The 20,204-nt window shown below is 41.9% G+C and overlaps 1 protein-coding gene across 3 annotated transcripts in view; it reads right to left on the reverse strand.

Moving 5' to 3' along the window:
• ADGRF5 (adhesion G protein-coupled receptor F5) overlaps window positions 1-20,204 on the reverse strand; it is a 110,442-nt gene that overhangs the window by 49,425 nt on the left and 40,813 nt on the right. For all 3 annotated transcript variants that reach the window (XM_082848784.1, XM_082848785.1, XM_082848783.1), the window contains exon 2: window positions 9,383-9,508. In XM_082848784.1, coding sequence (XP_082704910.1) covers window positions 9,383-9,484 — 102 coding nt within the window. In that variant the 5' untranslated portion in view covers window positions 9,485-9,508. The remainder of the gene's footprint in view (window positions 1-9,382; window positions 9,509-20,204) is intronic.

The following is a 20,204-nucleotide window of genomic DNA, read 5'->3' on the forward strand; positions in this document are numbered from 1 at the left end:
AAGGACCACCTCCCTCCCTCCCCTAATCCGATTCAGCAGGTCTAGAATCGGGTGAAGAAAACTGCTTTTTTAGGGGCTTCCCTGGTGGCGCAGTGGTTAAGAATCCACCTGTTGGTGCAGGGGACACAGGTTCGAGTCCTGCTCCGGGAAGATCCCACATGCCACGGAACAACGAAGCCCATGTGCCACAACTACTGAGCCCACGTGCTACAACGACGGAAGCCCGCTCGCCTAGAGTCTGTGCTCCACAATAAGAAGCCTGCGCACCGCAACGAAGAGTAGCCCCCACTTGCCACGGCTAGAGAAAGCCCGCGAGCAGCAACGAAGACCCAACACGGCCAAAAATAAATACATAAATTAATTAATTTAAAAAAAAACTACCATACGATCCATTTGATGGATAAATGGATCAACAAAGTAGGATATACATACAACGGATCCATGTTCAGACTTAAGAAAGGAAGGGAATTCTGATGCAGACTACAACATAGATATATTTTTAGGACATTATTCTAAGTGAAATAAGGCAGTCATGAAAAGACAAATACTATATGATTCCACTTGTATGAGGTACTTGGAGTAGCCACAATCATGGAGACAGAAAGTAGAACAGTGAGTTCCAGGAACTAGGAGGTGCAGAGCTAGGGAGGTATTGTTTACTGTATACAGAGTTTCAGTTTTGCGAGATGGTTCTGGAGATTGGCTGCACGAAAATGTGAATATATTTAACACTACTAAACTATACACTTAAAAATGGTGAAGATGGTACATTTTGTATTTACCACAGTTTTTTTTCAAAGCTCATCACCCCATGTTGCTTTTAAAATGGTAGAAGTGGGAGCTGAGTGGCAGCTTAGGCTGAGCTGATAAGGCAGGTTCAAGGGCACCTCTCCAATGGAGGTCTTCAGCCTCTAGGCTGGATGAAGATATTATATCTTGAAGGCAGATCTAGGGGGGACAATTGGGGCCTTTTGGCATGGTGGTGGGAGCTTTCAGGAAGACAAATTTAAAGTTCCACCAGCAGTCCTGGGAGGCCTATCCCCTGATCAGCCTGGGCCATGAGGCAGATGGAGTGACTTTTTTAAGGATGCTGTGATGAGGGCCGAGCTGGCACAGTGGGAGGGCACTGCTGCAGCTAGGAACACTGGGACACTCTGGAACAGAGGTAAGGCTGACCCCATTGCTGAGATCACTTCAGGCTCCGGCTTTCTCCCCACATGCTTGGGGAAGGTAGAGCTCTGTACCGACCGTGCAAACTCACAGGAAAAGTAATGTTTCCCTCCTCTATTTATAAGAGCAAGTCTCTGCATATGATTGCATGGGCTGCATCCCGCATAGCGGAGCTTGGAAGAAGACATACAAAGTATACCTCCCAAGTCATGAGAGACATAAAAAAGATAAAACCTAGGTCCAAACAAAGAAAGACACAAAAACAGAAGCGAGGATGGAAATGCATAAACTCATAAAAAAACATCCTGAAAGTAAGAGCAAGCATTTTAAATAGGACACCAAATGTGAATAAATTATACTCCCCAAATCACAGTCAGATGAAAAAAAAAGAACCTCAAACATTCCTTGTTTATAAGAGAACCGGTAAAACAAAGGAATAGACTGAAAGCTAAAAAGAAGTAAAGAACAAAGATCAGGCACACACAAATAAAAAACAGAACTGACCACTGGAATATAAGACAAAGAATTAAAATCGAAAAGCACCAAGCAGGGCAAAAGGAGACATTTTCCCATGGTAAAATCTACCAGTGAAGCTCTAACAATAGTGACAGACTGGACAAAGTAACACTAAATATCTTTTTAAAAAGTCAGTAGAAAAAACGCTATTACAAGAAGAGAAATCCTAATAGCAAACACTGATACAGCCTTTGAGGCACAGGGAGTTTACTGGGTCAGGAGATGGAGGGCAGTCAGGACTCATACTTCTTTTTTTTTTTTTCCAAACGCCTGTTGGAGAAAAATCTCACGTAACCTGTGTGAGTCAGTTGTGAGTGTTTCTGCTTCTGGAAGAATACGTCTGTGACTATATTCGAGGGCATCAGACAAAGAGACGCTGCATTTCACCCTCTCCAGAGAATAAACTTCCAGACTTCTGCCAGGGTGGAGGAAGGGCAGCTTGCCCAAGTTCATGGCATGGGAGAGGGGATATAGGGACCCAACCACTTTTCACACATCCTTCAACCAGTCTCCTTGTATCAGCATTCTCTTCATGCCCCACTTTCAGAGGGTTTCATCAATTCTTGAACATTTTGATGAATATTAAGTTAGCTTTCTCCACTGTTGGCTTAAGATTCAGCTTTCGTGAGTTTTCCAATTTGATTGCCAGTTGACTATTTGTCTTCTTGTCTCCAAAATTCTGTTTTATATTTCCTTTTCTGATCCATCATTATGATTTTACTTTTATTGATGCTGCAGTCAGATTTTAAGAGGACTGTGCTCAGCATTATGTTGTTGACCAAGCGTATTCCTGGCTCTGCTCACTGCTACTGAAAAGATTTATTGCAAAAATAAAAACTATATTATCGGGACTACGGGAAGGCTCAAACCAAAGAGTACTTCCCAGAACTTCTGCTGCCAGTGTCTTGTCCCCGCAGTGAGCCACAGCCACCCCCCGCCTCAGCAGGAGACCCTTCAACACTAGCAGCTGTGCGACTGGCTGAAACACAGATGGGAAGTAGAGCTGTGGAAATCAGAAGAATTAAAAACTGTGAGGCTGACAGGGTCTTGGTGCTCTGGCCAGGTGTCAGGCCTGAGCCTCTGATGTGGGAGAGCCGAGTTCAGGACATTGGTCCACCAGGGACCTCCCGGTCCCACGTAATACCAATTGTCGAGAGCTCTCCCAGAGATCTCCGTCTCAATGCTAAGACCCAGCTCCAATCAACGACCAGCAAGCTCTAGTGCTGGACTCCCCATGCCAAACAACTAGCAAGACAGGAACACAACCCCACCCATTAGCAGAGAGGCTGCCTAAAATCATAGTAAGTTCACAGACACCCAAAACACACCACCAGATGTGGTCCTGCCCACCCGAAAGACAAGATCCAGCCTCATCCACTAGAACACAGGCACCAGTCCTCTCCACCAAGAGGCCTACACAAGCCACTAAACCAACCTTAGCCACTGGGGGCAGACACCAAAAACAACGGGAACTACAAACCTGCAGCCTGTGAAAAGGAGACCCCAAACACAGTAAGTTAAGCAAAATGAGAAGACAGAGAAACACACAGCAGATGAAGGAGCAAGGTAAAACCCACCAGACCAAACAAATGAAGAGGAAATAGGCAGTCTACCTGAAAAAGAATTCAGAGTAATGACAGTAAAGATGATCCAAAATCTTGGAAATAGAATAGAGAAAATACAAGAAACGTTTAACAAGGACCTAGAAGAACTAAAGAGCAAACAAACAATGATGAAAAACACAGTAAATGAAATGAAAAATTCACTAGAAGGGATCAATAGCAGAATAACCGACGCAGATGAACGGACAAGTGACCTGGAAGATAAAATAGTGGAAATAACTACCACAGAGCAGAATAAAGAAAAAAGAATGAAAAGAATTGAGGACAGTCTCAGAGACCCCTGGGACAACATTAAACGCACGAACATTCAAATTATAGGAGTCTCAGAAGAAGAGAAAAAGAAAGAGACTGAGAAAATATTTGAAGAGATTATACTTGAAAACTTCTCTAATATGGGAAAGGAAATAAGTCCAGGAAGCACAGAGAGTCCCATACAGGATAAATCCAAGAAGAAACACTCCAAGACACATATTAATCAAACTATCAAAAATTAAATACAAGGAAAAATATTAAAAGCAGCAAGGGAAAAGCAACAAATAACATACAAGAGAATCCCCATAAGGTTAACAGCTGATCTTTCAGCAGAAACTCTGCAAGCCAGAAGGGACTGGCAGGACATATTTAAAGTGATGAAGGAGAAAAACCTGCAACCAAGATTACTCTACCCAGCAAGGATCTCATTCAGATATGATGGATAAATTAAAACCTTTACAGACAAGCAAAAGCTAAGAGAATTCAGCACCACCAAACCAGCTTTACAACAACTGCTAAAGAAATTTCTGTAGGCAGGAAATACAAGAGGAGGAAAAGACCTACAATAACAAAAACAAAACAATTAAGAAAATGATAATAGGAACATACATACGATGATTACCTTAAATGTAAATGGATTAAATGCTCCAACCAAAAGACGTAGACTGGCTGAATGGATACAAAAACAAGACCCGCATATATGCTGTCTATAAGAGACCCACTTCAGACCTAGGGACGCATACAAACTGAAAGCGAGGGGACGGAAAAAGAGATTCCATGCAAATGGAAATCAAAAGAAAGCTGGAGTAGCAATTCTCATACCAGACAAAATAGACTTTAAAATAAAGACTATTATGAAAGACAAGAAGGACACTACATAATGATCAAGGGATCAATCCAAGAAGAAGATATAACAATTGTAAATATTTATGCACCCAACATAGGAGCGCCTCAATACATACGGCACATGCTAACAGCCATAAAAGGGGAAATGGACAGAAACACAATAATAGTAGGGAACTTTAACACCCCACTTTCACCAATGGACAGATCATCCAAAATAAAAATAAATAAGGAAACACAAGCTTTAAATGACACATTAAACAAGATGGACTTAATTGATATTTATAGGACATTCCATCCAAAAACAACAGAATACACTTTCTTCTCAAGTGTTCATGGAACATTCTCCAGGACAGATCATACCTTGGGTCACAAATCAAGCATTGGTAAATTTAAGAAAATTGAAATCACAGCAAGTATCTTTTCTGACCACAACACTATGAGACTAGATATTAATTACAGGAAAAAAAACTGTAACAAAATACAAACCCATGGAGACTAAACAATACATTATGAAATAACCAAGAGATCAATGAAGAGATCAAAGAGGAAACCAAAAAGTACCTAGAAACAAATGATAATGAAAACACGATGACCCAAAACCTATGGGATGCAGCAAAAGCAGTTCTAAGAGGGAAGTTTATAGTATTACAATTCTACCTTAAGAAACAAGAAACATCTCAAATAAACAACCTAACATTACAACTAAAGCAATCAGAGAAAAAAGAACAACAACAACAAAAAAAAAACCCCAAAGTTAGCAGAAGGAAAGAAATCATAAAGATCAGATCAGAAATAAATGAAAAAGAAATGAAGGAAACTATAGCAGAGATCAATAAAACTAAAAGCTGGTTCTTTGAGAAGATAAACAAAATTGATAAAACATTAGCCAGACTCATCAAGAAAAAAAGGGAGGACTCACATCAACAGAATTAGAAATGAAAAAGGAGAACTAACAACTGACACTGCAGAAATACAAAGGATCATGAGAGATTACTGCAAGTACCTATACGCCAAAAAAATGGACAACCTGGAAGAAATGGACAAATTCTTAGAAAAGCACAACCTTCCCAGACTGAACCAGGAAGAAACAGAAAATATAAACAGACCAATCACAAAGAATGAAATTGAGGCTGTGATTAAAAATCTTCCAACAAACAAAAGTCCAGGACCAGATGCTTCACAGGGGAATTCTATCTAACATTTAGAAAAGAGCTAACACCTATCCTTTTCAAACTCTTCCAAAATATAGCAGAGGGAGGAACACTCCCAAACTCATTCTACGAGGCCACCATCACGCTGATACCAAAACCAGACAAAGATGTCACAAAAGAAGAAAACTATAGGCCAGTATCACTGATGAAAATAGATGCAAAAATCCTCAACAAAATACTGGCAAACAGAATCCAACAGCACATAAAAAGGATCATACACCATGATCAAGTGGGGTTTATCCCAGGAATGCAGGGATTCTTCAATATATGCAAATCAATCAATGTGATACACCATATTAACAAATTGAAGGAGAAAAACCATATGATCATCTCAATAGATGCAGAAAAAGCTTTCGACAAAATTCAACACCCATTTATGATAAAAACTCTCCAGAAAGTAGGCATAGAGGGAACGTACCTTAACATAATAAAGGCCATATATGACAAATACACAGCCAACATTATTTTCAATGGTGAAAAACTGAAATAATTTCCACTAAGATCAGGAACAAGACAAGGTTGCCCACTCTCACCACTATTATTCAACATAGTTTTAGAAGTTTTAGCCCCAGCAATCAGAGAACAAAAAGAAATAAGAGGAATACAAATTGGAAAAGAAGAAGTAAAACTGTCACTGTTTGCAAATGACATGATACTATACATAGAGAATTCTAAAGATGTTACCAGAAAACCACTAGAGCTAATTGATGAATCTGGTAAAGTAGCAGGATACAAAATTAAAGCACAGAAATCTCTTGCATTCCTATACACTAATGATGAAAAATCTGAAAGAGTAATTAAGGAAACACGTCCATTTAATATTGCAACAACAACAATAAAATACCTAGGAATAAACCTACCTAAGGAGACAAAAGACCTGTATGCAGAAAACTATAAGACACTAATGAAAGAAATTAAAGATGATAGAGGGCTTCCCTGTTGGGGCAGTGGTTAAGAATCCGCCTGCCAATGCAGGGGAGATGGGTTCAATCTCTGGTCTGGGAAGATCCCACATGCCACGTAGCAACAAAGCCCATGCGCCACAGCTACTGAGCCTGTGCTCTAGAGCCTGCGAGCCACAACTACTGAAGCCCACATGCCTAGAGCCCATGCTCTGCAACAAGAGAAGCCACCACAATGAGAAGCCCCGCACTGCAACGAAGACCCAACACACCCAAAAATAAATAAATTTATAAAAATAAATAAATAAATAAATAAAGATGATAGAGACAGATGGAGAGATATACCATGTTCTTGGATTGGAAGAATCAACATTGTGAAAATGACTATATTACCCAAGAAATCTACAGGTTCAATGCAATCCCTATCAAACTACCAATGGCATTTTTCAGAGAACTAGAGCAAAACATTTCACAATTTGTATGGAAACCCAAAAGACCCTGAATAGCCAAAGCAATCTTGAAAAAAGAAAAACGGAGCTGGTGGAATCAGGCTCCCTGAGTTCAGACTATACTACAAAGCTACAGTAATCACGACAGTACGGTACTGGCACAAAAACAGAAATATAGATCAATGGAACAGGATAGAAAGCCCAGAGATAAACCCACGTACATATGGTCACCTTATCTTTGATAAAGGAGACAAGAATATACAATGGAGAAAAGACAGCCTCTTCAATAAGTGGTGCTGGGAAAACTGGACAGCTACATGTAAAAGAATGAAATTAAAACACTTCCTAACACCATGCACAAAAATAAACTCAAAATGGATTAAAGACCTAAATGTAAGGTCAGACACTATAAGACTCTTAGAGGAAAACATAGGCAGAACACTCTATGACATAAATCACAGCAAGATCCTTTTTGATCCACCTCCTAGAGAAATGGAAATAAAAACAAAAATAAACAAATGGGACTTAATGAAACTTAAAAGCTTTTGCACAGCAAAGGAAACCATAAACCAGATGAAAAGACAACCCTCAGAATGGGAGAAAACATTTGCAAATGAAGCAACTGACAAAGGGTTAGTCTCCAAAATATACAGGCAGCTCATGCAGCTCAATATCAAAAAAACAAAAAACCCAATCCAAAAACGGGCAGAAGACCTAAATAGACATTTCTCCAAAGAAGATATACAGATTGCCAACAAACACACGAAAGGATGCTCAAAATCACTAATCATTAGAGAAATGCAAATCAAAATTACAACGAGGTATCACCTCACACTCGTCAGAATGGCCATCATCAAAAAATCTACCAAAAAAAAAAAATCTACAAACAATAAATGCTGTAGAGAGTGTGGAGAAAAGAGAACCCTCTTGCACTGCTGACAGGAATGTAAATTGATATAGCCACTATGGAGAACAGTATGGAGGTTCCATAAAAAACTAAAAATAGAACTACCATATGACCCAGCAACCCCACTACTGGGCATATACCCTGAGAAAACCATAATTCAAAAAGAGTCATGTACCAAAATGTTCGTTGCAGCACTATTTACAATAGTCAGGAAATGGAAGCAACCTAAGTGTCCATCGACAGATGAATGGATAAAGAAGATGTGGCACATATATACAATGGAATATTACTCCTCCATAAAAAGCAACAAAATTGAGTTATTTGTAGTAAGGTGGATGGACCTAGAGTCTGTCATACAGAGTGAAGTCAGAAAGAGTAAAACAAATACCATATGCTAACACATATATATGGAATTTAAAAATAAATGGTTCTGAAGAAACTGGGGCAGGACAGGAATAAAGATGCAGACATAGAGAATGAACTTGAGGACACGGGGAGGGGGAAGCGTAAGTTGGGATGAAGTGAGAGAGTGGCATGAATGTAAAATAGCTAGTGGGAAGCAGCCTCATAGCACAGGGAGATCAGCTCGGTGCTTTGTGACCACCTAGAGGGGTGGTATAGGGAGGGTGGGAGGGAGACGCAAGAGGGAGGGGATATGGGGGTATATGTGCACGTATAGCTGATTCACTTTGTTGTACGGCAGAAACTAACACAATATTGTAAAGCAATTATACTCCAATAAGGATGTGAGAAAATGTATCAGACACAGTTCTAAGGCATCTTATAAATATTAACTAATTTAATTCTCATGGAGATCAGTAAATAAATACTCTTATTTTCATCATTTTACAGATGAGAAAACTGAGACACAGAATCACATCAGTCTCGTGAGATTTCATAACCAGTAACACGCCCTGTCTCTGGTGCATGGAGTAGCCTAAGGAAAGAAGATACCAAGGATTCCCACAAGGAACAAGGGGGTACTTATCACTCTCTTGAGTTGAGCTAAACTCCCATTAACTTCCCAAAGGTAAACGACCTGGTTAATTTGTTAGCAAAAAGCCTGGATGATATCTATGGCCCTTTCAACTATATCAGTCTGTGATTATAACACAGACACAAATTAACACCTTTTGAAATGTGTTGTAGTCTGATGCTCGAGTTCAAGTGAATACTTTGAGAACATAGGTCCTGCTCAGTCCTCAAAATCTGCTTTATAGATGTTGTTGTCAGTTTCACAGGGTGGGGCTTCAGGCCTAGATGTGGCAAATTTCTAAGGAGGGAAGCCAGGAGGATGTTCCCTTGACACTACCACTGATTTCAGAGTGTGGCAAGGTGTAGCCCAGTAGATACCTTAACATCCATTTATGTTCACCACCCCCTCCCACCATTTGTGACATTTTCTCAAAGACCTTAAACATTTGTTTAAAGCAATTTCCGTCTGTGACATGCCCAGGAAATCAGAAAAATGTGACAGGGAAAATACAGCAGACACGGATTTACTCACCAAAGGATAAACAATAGACTCTAAATTCAAGTTCAGTGTAGCTTGGGAAGAAAAAAGCACAATAATCATGAAGCACAAAGTGGTTCTCCTTGGGGATTTCATGTCTTCAAGTTTGAGTTGCCTTGCCTGAAATGGAAATAGGATGGTTTAGAGATACAGTAATTCATTTATCAAACACAGAAAGAACTAGCAAACCCTGTCTCCAAGTTTGCACTACAAAAGGACCTTTTCAGTGAAGGGGAGAAAGGAAAAAGCATAAATACATCAAATGTAGACAACAGTGTCTGCTCCAGACCCCGGGTGAGGGGAGGATGGTGTTAGGAAGGATGGGGGTTGGGAGGGCTGGGGATGGTACCTGCAAACAGCACAAAGAGGGCAGATGTCTGGGTACCTTTCCTAGAGACATAGAGAAGGAGAGAGGGAAGGAAAGAGAAAGGAGAAAGAGGAAAGAGAGGGAAAGCAAGAAAAAGGGAGAGACTACTCAGTACAAAGTACTTTTAACCTTGTGGTTCAGTACATAGCATATGAACAAAAGGATTCAGAGAACAGTACTTTCCTTTGCTATGTGCGACACAGTCTGATATTTTCAATTCTATTCTAGTATCTTACACTATTTTTTTCTTTGAATTCTGGCAGTAAACCATTCCATTGACTTTATGACCCACATTAATGGGCTATGACCCATTAGTATGAAAAATTCTGGGCTCAGTCATAAAAATACAAGTTGTATTTTAGAGATTTGTAGAGTGTATAATATGGAACATTGACATATATCTCAATATATTGATTTTTTATAGCTATCTCTTTACAATGCTAGTAATGAAAACAAACTTTTTCAGCGACCAGATGAATCATTGTTGCATTTGAAAGTTAGAGTATCACGTGGAATAATCCCACCTCTCATGGGTCTGAGGACCACGACAAACTACTTTGTGTAGATTCCTTTCCTTACTGACATTTTTATGTCCGTGTGTTTTTGTGAAAAGAATACTTGACTAAGGAGATACGGGTTAGGATCCAGGATGACTACAAACTAATTGCATCCTTGACACTTTTCTGCATCCAGTTTGCTCATCTATGAAATGGGAATACTTAGAGCTCCTCTAATTGAGGCTCAGATGTGACTAAAAGCCGTGCAGAGCTCCAGGGATGCCGGCTGCAATGGTTTCACCCTGACCTTAGTGGAATCCAGAGAGCCGCCATCAAGGACAGCCCTTGGTCCAGGTGTTGCCGGGGACCTGGCCAGGATAACACACGGAGAGACAGCCAAGACTTACATGCCAGGGAGGACTGTGTTTCAATCACCAGCTGTCGCTGTCTCCTTTTCCTCTTCCCCAGTGGAAAAGAAGGAAGAATAAGGCCCTGGAAAACTGAGCCAATTTGCAGATCTGGCAATCAAATACATTTTTAAAATTCTACAACTCAACGGCTTTTGGAAAACGCTTTGCAATTTAGGTTACAGGAATAGATATTTAAGACCAGATGCATCTACTGCAGGGAAAGCATAACCCCTCATTCCTTGTTGAAGGGAGTAGGCTTTTGTGAGTGTGGAGCAGGCTGATTTAGCCTGGGGATAACAACTGTTTTGGGGATGAATCGGGTATTTTGGAGGGAATTTAATCTTTTTAGGCATTGACTTAGTGCACTGGACTGGCTGGTTCCATTCTGAGGCAGTTAATCAAGGAGACGAATAGTAACTGAATAGTTAATGAGCCTCCCTTAGTACGTGACAGCCATGGAGGGACTCGGGCATTAAAGGAATTCAAGCTGACTCCACGTCTTTCTCTCGTCTCAGTGTTGGCCTTTGTCAGAGTTAGCAAGGATTATCTTGGTCATGATAATGACCAAATAAAGGGTCACAACCTAAATGGTCATGTCTGGCCCTTTTGTATAATAGCCACTGGCCAATACTGTCCACTGTCCCCATTTCCCCCAGCCTCCCTGGACATAGCTCTTGATGAAATTGACATCCTTTTCTCTGTTGGCCTATTTTGTGGCCACAAAATCACAATTCAGTAGAAATACAGATATAGGAAGGACTGCACTGTGGGGAGGGGATGTTCTCTGGATACAGAAGAAAACAGCTACATACAGTCATCAGTTACATGGTAAGGGTAAAGGGCAGGTCCTCCACTTGAAGGAAGAAGGCCATCGTTTTGAGGGAGAGGTAATATTAAAAATATTTGACAACCAATATGGCGTGAGCCTGACCAGTCTGAACAGTGATACCAACTGAAGATCAATTCAGTTTTTAGGGTTCCTGCTACGTTTGGGGAGAGCCTTCTGAAGACACACTATTCTCACCTATATCAATAAGGTCTCAGTAACCGTCCAGCTGTTCTCATCAGTGAAGAATCTAGTGGAGGCTGTTTAACTTGGCTAACAGGGAAGAGAATGTAACGAAAAGCCCAGAGTAGCAGCCCACGTCAAGGCAATGTATCTTCAGGAGGGCCCCTTTAATGGTAAAGCCCTGAGAAGTTTATATTTATTCCAAATTCCTGGAGTAAATGGCAGAGCACAACTAAGAAACTCAGAGACAAGCAGAGGCAGAAAGGGAAAGAAACATATCTGATGTCATTTCCAATTTCCTTCTCCTTTTACATTATAAATTCTGGACACTGTCTACTAAAACTCACCAACCTATATGAGCCTGCTATATCTTAGAAAAAGCTGGGAGATATGACCTCATGCTCAGGAGTAACCCTGGGGAGATGAGCAACTTCCTGGTTCCTCAGACTCTGTCTTCCTGTCTGTGAAGTTAGAAGAGAGGGGGAGGGAAATCAAGCACCCTGACATCATAAGCCTCCTATGCCAGGAAGAAGTCGCCAGGACTCTCAGCATCACTGCACTTGGAGGACGAGGGCCGGGGTTCCTTGGAGCAGTCTTTAACAGCATTCTCGTTTGGAGGGATGTGCACCAGAAACATTCATTGTGAAACTGACCTGAAACACATCAGGGAACGGTTCTCCCAAATCTTCTAAACAACCAGTGCTTCAGATCAGCTGGGCTCCAGGAAACCCTTCATCAGCCCTGAGCTGCCGCGATTTGATGGAGGGGGTGGGAGCAGGAGTGAAGAGGCTTGTACACCTTGCAAGTTCAGAAGCCTGTTCTTGAAATGACCACATCTGTGTGGTCTGATGACCCAATGTCATCATCAATTTATGATTCCAAGCTCCGTATAAATAGGGCAATCGTGAGACTCGTTCTGGGAATGATTTCCTAAGCTCTACACAGCTCTGCCCTCCCGGTGCTCTCTGGTGTTCTCGGCCCCTCTCCCCTGGGGACCCCAGCCTCGATACTCTCCTTGGCTCCCCCTGGGGAGAAGGAAGGCAAGAGGTGAAAGCAAGCCCACATTTGATCAGCCTCTGCCCAGGTGCCTCGTCCTTCCTCCAGTCCAGGGCTCCGCTCCTGGCTTGGTCCCTGCGCACAGCCCCTCCCCTTAACATTGCCTGGGTACCACCACCCTGGAAGGAAGTTCCCTGGAGTATCTGAGCACCATCTGCTTAAGTGCTTCTTATCCCTGCCTGCACGTCAGAACAAGCACCTGGGGAATTTCTCTTTTTTTTTCTTTCCTCTTTTCATTTGTTTATTTGTTGTTTTAATATCATGCCAGACCAATTAAATCAGCATTTCTGGCAGGGTAGGGGACTGAGCATCTGTATCTGTCCCAGCTGTTTCTGATGCAGAGGGAGGTTTGAGGTCTGCAGGTCCACATTTTCAGCATCCCATTGCTCTATCCACACTCCTGTCACTTTCCATCACCAGCCTATGGTCCTCTGTCTACTAAAGAAACTACATAGAAACAGAATCTTAAGGGGGATGCATTTAGGAGACAGTCAGTCAATGGTGGATGAATGAATGGTTTCATGGGATTATGGACTCAAATGTGATCTACCAATAGTTTTTGATGCAATTAAGCAGCCAAGTCTGTTATTTGAGGTTTATTATATATCTCACATAGAATCAATCATGGTGCACAATTACGAACCAACAAACATTGAGAACTTTCTGTAGGCCTAAACTCGTGCCACGCATTCATGAATTTACGTGAGTCATGGTCCTTGTTCCTAAGAAGTCCTCAATCTCATTGGGAAGGCATGCAACAGAGACTGGAAGAAAAAATGTAAGTTTAAAAGATGCTATTTACTAATCGCCTACTAGGTACCAGGCACAGCCCTCAGTGCCATTAATATGTTCATTCACTTAATTTGCCTCTCACAATAAGCCTGTGAGGTAGGTGTTTTAATCCTAATTCATAGATGAGAACGTGAAGGGTCTCAGAGAGGTTACCGTACTGACCCAGGCCGCCCAGCTAGTAAGTAACAGAGTGAGAATCGCCCCCAACTTAGCCTGTCTCCAACGTGAGCTGCAGTGTGAAGGGATGAGATGACTGGAGGAAGTTGGACAGGGGGAAGTTGGGTGAGTTTGGGAGTGACCGAGGTCGCCAGCCAGACCCTGAAGGACGGGTAACGTTTTAATGTAAAACGGGAAAAGAAAAGAGAATCCCAGGCAAAGGAGAAGAGCCTAAGCAGAGGCCCTTGTCTCTGTTTAAAGGGAACAAAGCAGCCCAACGGGCGATGTTTAGCTGTCCCTTGAATTCCTTGTGGACGTTGCCTTGGTCAGCTTGTCCAACCACTGTGACGAAGGCTCAGCCACGGTCCCTGGGTGTGCGTTGCTCTCCTGAGCGATCACCATCAACAGAGAAGGCAGAGCTATTTTTTGCTCTGACTTGGAAAGAAAATGAATGTAATGACATTAGGGGTCCAGTGATTCTCTCCTTCCTATAACAGACTGTAGTGGAAAGAGCACTAGCTTTGATGCAAAACAGGCCTATGTTCTGATTCCAGCTCCATCACTTAGTAACTGTTGGTGAGACACTTAACCCCATGGAGCCTCAGTTTCCTGATGTGAATAATGGGGATCACAGTACCCGCTTTGCAGCATTGTTGTAAAGATTAGAGATTGTGCCCACGAAGCACAAGAAAGCCTGGTCACAGCTGAATTTCTTAAGGGCTGAGTTGTGTCCTCCAAAATTAATGTGTTGAATTCCAACACCCCAGCAGCTCAGAATGTGACCTTATTTGGAGACAGGGTCTTTAAAGAGGTCATTGCATCAAAATGAGGTCATATGGGTGGGGCCCTAATCCAATATATCCAGTGACCATATAAGAGGAGATTAGGACACAGACCCACGCAGAGGAATGACCACATGAAGACACCAGAGGAAGACAGCATATACAAGCCAAGGAGAGAGGCTTCTGAAGAAACCAATTCTGCCAACACCTTGATTTCAGACCTCCAAGCTCCAGAACTGTGAGAAAATAAATTTCTGTTGTTTAAGCTACCCAATCTGCAGGACTTTATTACAGTGTTCCTAGCAAACTAATATAGAATTCAATAAAAATGATACCTCTTTTTATTTTTTATCACTCAAAAAGTGTGAGTGTGGCCCTCTGGTCTGCTGCCCAGTATTTACTATTTATTCTGGGAATGTTTTTATGAAAATTGAAAAATGGATTATTGGTGTGTCTGAATAGAGCATAAAACATACACAGTTTAAAATTGAAAGACAAATGAGAATTCATCTCTAGTTCAAGCACTCTTGCCAGCCCTCTACAAACACACACACACACACACACACACACACACACACACACATACTAACACACACACACACATGCACGCACGCACACCTCTTAGTTTTTTAGATGAGAAAACTAGGGCCTGGCAAGGGCTATGTGTCTCAAAGGCAGCTAGGGGTTGAGTCAGTCAGGACTGAAGAACTCAACCAAGGATTCTTAAAATTCTATCAATAGATAATAATGTTGTCCTACAGTCAGACAAGTTGTTTGTGATAGGATGGTGGAGAATAATTATCAGCAATGAAGATGGTGATGATGCTGATGGTGATGATGATGCTGATGGTGATGATGATGCTGATGGTGATGCTGATAGTGATGATGATGATGGTGATGATGATGCTGATGGTGATGATGGTGGTGACAGATCCCTGTCACTTACTGGATCTGTTTCAGGCATGGTGCTAAGCTCTCTCCAAGGATTATGTCATTTAACCCTCTCAATGATCCTATGATACCACTAAATTATCCCTAATTATTCCATATTCAAAAATGGAAATGGAAGGTTAGAAGGATGAGTAGCTCACCAAGATTGCACAGTTGATATGTGGTAGTGACAAAATTATAAATTTTGCAATCTATTCCATTGGGAAAAGGTACCATTTGGCCTATGAGATCTTCTCAGTGGGATATCAATAAGAATAAATGAAATACTTTCTCTATATGGACCTTAGACCAGGCAACTGAATTCTAGCCTCACTTTGGCATTGATTGGTTCGTGAACTGGGGCAAGTCACTTCACCTCTCTGAGTCTCAGTTTTCTTTTCAGCAAAGCCAGGGAGCTGATGGCCCCTGGTGATTTCAAATTTGGGGTAGAGGAATTGTCCTCTGAAGGTGCCAAAATTTCTCACAATTATTTCAAATCCATTGTAACCTCACTTAGGCTTCTGAGCCTAATCGTAACTATCTCTTGCACTTATCTCTCACATCTCTGGTTGACTACACAAGTCCAGGCCTTCACTGCCCCTCACATGCACCACTGCGATGGCTGGATTCTTTTCCTCTCTGTGCATCACCTATGTAGATGCAAGATTGACCTTCTGGAAGTGCTCTTCTCACGTGTTACCTCTGTTCAGCTCCCAGCTGCCTTCGGAACAAAGGCAATGGCTTTTGCTGATGCTGGAGGCCTCATGACCTGGAGCTGGCTTATTTAATAAGCACCTATCATATTTTCACTACTGTAGCTGGTTGCTTTTTCATAATTTAAAATAGTGCAAGAGATTTCCCAGTGTTCATGCAAAAGTAATAATATGAACATTAATCTTTGAGACTTAATCCTGGGAGTGGGGAAGGGTAGTTATTATGGTCAAACTATTTTTCAGTGTTTGGCAAAACCAAAGTAATCCTGTCATCATTTACTTGGTTTCTTGGTCTCCCTTTTTTTCCTGTCCCTTTGCCTCAACATAATCACCACATATTTAAATTCTATCCACCCTTTAATGCTCAGGCAGACGACTGCCTCCTGGTTGGAGATTCCCTGCTCTGTTCAGCTATGAATGGGAGGTCAGGACTTGTGAATGTGGTGGGCACATAAAACTCAAGGTATTTGGTTAAAAAGTGGAGGAGAGAGTAGCGATTCTTCCCATAGGTAAACTGCTTGGTTTCTGTGTCATGCACAGAAGGTGATGTTATATGCATGGCTTTCTTTTTAAGAAAGGAAGAATTGCATTGCATGCTAGGACACTAACAAGGGAAAGCCATGCATCTTACTAATCCTTGGCCTGTGTGTGACTAACTAGACAGGTATTGTATCCTTTGAAAAAGCCAATGGTATATCTTCCTATGCCCCGTTCCCTATGTTCTGGGGCACATATATCTATATTATGCTACTACTAGAGAATAATTCAAAGCAGAGTTCCTCCTGATGGCAGGTGATGAATGGTAGTATGAAATTTCAGGACTTCCATTGCAAATTTGACTGAGATTATTATTCTTTGCTCAGGGTTGCAATTAAGACAGGATGTCATCAATAACCTCCCTCCTGAATTGCAGAAGTGCAGATTAAAAGTCCTCAAGGACAACTTTAAGAGCCTGCCTTCACAGATCTGTATTTTCAAACACAGAAGTGATAAAACTTACCTTTGCTGACCTTATCTAATGAGATGATTCATCCGTCACACATGCAGAACTATAAGCTAAATATTTATTTAACACAAACACGAAACACAATACCAGTGAAAGAACTGCCTTGAAATTTTTTTTTTCTATTTAATTTTCCTTTGCCTTAAAATAAAGTCCTGCAGTTGCATTGTGTCAGGGTCGCTCAGTCCTATCAGATTACAGAGGAACATTTGTTTGTACACAATGGGTCAAGCTTTCTAAAACACACTGCACATGTGTGTGGCATTGATAACCTTTTATCCTTCTTTCCTTGTTGTAAATCACTGGAGGATTTTAACCTTTGAGCAAGAGATTGCCATCTCCACAAAAACATTAAGTTCCTAACTTTGCTCTTATCTCAACCATCTTGCTACTTTCATTTACCACATGGAGGGGTTTCCCTAAGCCCTGGCAAGACAATGCATTTCGACTGCCATATGGGGTTGGCTGCCAAGCTGTATAGAGCCTCAGGGGACTTGGGTGTTGGTCCAAACCTTTACAGTTCTGTGGTTCTACTCTTTACGAGGTGAGATTCAAAATAACAGAGTATTCTAATAACAACAATAGTGGCCCAATCAGAGCCAGTCCGTGGTCGCTGCAAGAGCAGAGGCCTCAGGGCCCTCATTGCCAGTTAGTGGGGAGGTCTGTGCAAGGGTCCAAGGCAAGCAACTGGGTGACTGAGGCAGAGGGGGGAGGGGGCACTTCAGACAATCCAGGGGCCCCGGGACAGCAGTTATTTATCTACCTTGTGGTTTCAATTATTCCAACATTTTAATATTTGTCAGGGCCATCTTAGCCCTCTGTGTTCCCTCCGTTCCCAGCCCCCATTCACTCCATATCTCTGACATCAGGCATTGGTGTCCTTAGCCAGTGACTTCACTTCTCTTAAATTTCCATTTTGTTAGACTTTAAGAATAATGTCTGTATGTGTGCTACTTAAAATGAAAAAAGTATTATTTTCCCCCCCAAATACAGTACCCTGAGAAGTCATGGCCATTCCAAAACTTCCTTAATCTGGTTGGTCTGACTTTAGTCCTCACCTTATTATGAAAGGTATTTTCTAAAGGGTAACCTGGGACAAAGTGAGAGAGAGGCATGGACATATATACACTACCAAACACAGATAGCTAGTGGGAAGCAGCCGCATAGCACAGGGAGATCAGCTCGGTGCTTTGTGACCACCTAGAGGGGTGGGATAGGGAGGGTGGGAGGAAGGGAGATGCAAGAGGGAGGAGATATGGGGACATATGTAGATGTGTAACTGATTCACTTTGTTATAAAGCAGAAACTAGCACACCATTGTAAAGCAATTATACTCTAATAAAGATGTTCTAAAAAAAAAAAAGTATTTCCTTTTTTTTTTTTTTGTGGTACGCGGGCCTTTCACTGTTGTGGCCTCTCCCGTTGCGGAGCACAGGCTCCGGACCGCACAGGCTCAGCGGCCATGGCTCACAGGTCCAGCCGGTCCGCGGCATGTGGGATCTTCCCAGACCGGGGCACGAACCCGCGTCCCCTGCATCGGCAGGCGGACTCTCAACCACTGCGCCACCAGGGAAGCCCACATCTATAGTTTTAATTATCATTTTAACTTTATTTCCACCTTGATCTCTTTGCTAAATATTAGGAGCATCTTTCCAACTGGACTATTTCCACCTGGGTGTAAATTCAGCTCACCCAGAACTAACGTGTCTCTTCTCTCCTAACCCACCTCTTCCCGGGTTTGCCAGCTGCTGGCTTCATTCTTCAGTTTCACAGACTCACAACCCCACAGGTATTCCTGGTTACAAGAATCGAGGGCAGGAGTCGGGGGAGCAATTCAACCATTCGCTAAGTCCTGTAAATACCTCCACTGCCATGTTTTCTTTTCCTCGGCCTCCATATTGGTGTGGACATTACCATCTCATCATTATCACTATCACCGGGATGACTGCAGCAATCTCCTGAACCCTCCCTCCTTTCCTCCCTGTCCAATATCCAATATCATCAGCTGATTCTTTTGCCTAGAACAATAGTTTTCATAGATTGCTACTGTACCACATTCAAGTACTCTGAACATTCTCAAATGCCCAGAGAATTCACCTGGCAAGCATGGTCACCGCAACCTAAGGAAAACCCAGCCCTGCTACATTTTTCTTCCATGACACTTGGATACAGAACAGGCTGACCTACTCACAAGCTGTTATTGTACCTTTTTTTGCAAAATGTGTCCTAAATATTAACAACAAATATTGGTTGAATGGATTGCTAGCTCTTAGCTTCTTCTCACACTATTCTTGGTAGCTGAAATGACCCATTCCTCCCTTCTGAGATTTACTCATTATTTCGGGTCTTGCTTATTCCCTTAGTAACAACAATTGCTATCATTTATCAAGCCCTCGCTATATGCTGGCATTAGACTAAGCGCTCTGCATGTACTAGGCTCATTTAATCCTTAAATCCTATATTGTTTGAAATAGCAATATCCCCATTTTACTGATGGAGAAACTGAGACTTCGGTAGATTAAATCACACCCCCCAAGTCACACAGTATGTAGCCAACTCCTTTGCCGAATCTGAGCTCTTACCCTTTATAGCACATGCCTCTTTTCTTGTCTTTTCAAGCGATACATCATTCTTTGGAATACTCTGCATTTCTCTCCTCCGCTACTCTGCTGGCCCTGGCATTTGGATTTTTTTGCAGCACTGTTGTGGTTTTGGGAGCACAGTGTAGTAATTAGGCCTCTGGACTGGTAAGTCAGGCTGCCTGAGCTGGAATCGCAACTTCCCCACTTGCCAGCTTTGTGTGCCTCGGGCAACTTACTTAAAATTCTGTGTCCTTTTGTCTATAAAGTACGTATTATAATAGTACCTGAGGTATTGGATTATTGGAATAACTATATGACTTAACAGTCTTTGTAAAGCACTGAACACAGTGCCTGGCACATAATAAGTACTCAGTAAATATTACCTGTTATTATTAAAATTCCCAAGGCCTGTGCCTTGCCTCCCATTCCGAGTATAAGCTGATTAAAGGAAAGGATTCTCTGTCTTTGTAATTCCACAGCTCTTTGCACACCTATCACCGTAAATGCTTCCACTAAGCT

The sequence above is a fragment of the Leucopleurus acutus genome (assembly GCF_964270905.1).
Source record: "Leucopleurus acutus genome assembly, chromosome: 10".
Taxonomy (NCBI): domain Eukaryota; kingdom Metazoa; phylum Chordata; class Mammalia; order Artiodactyla; family Delphinidae; genus Leucopleurus; species Leucopleurus acutus.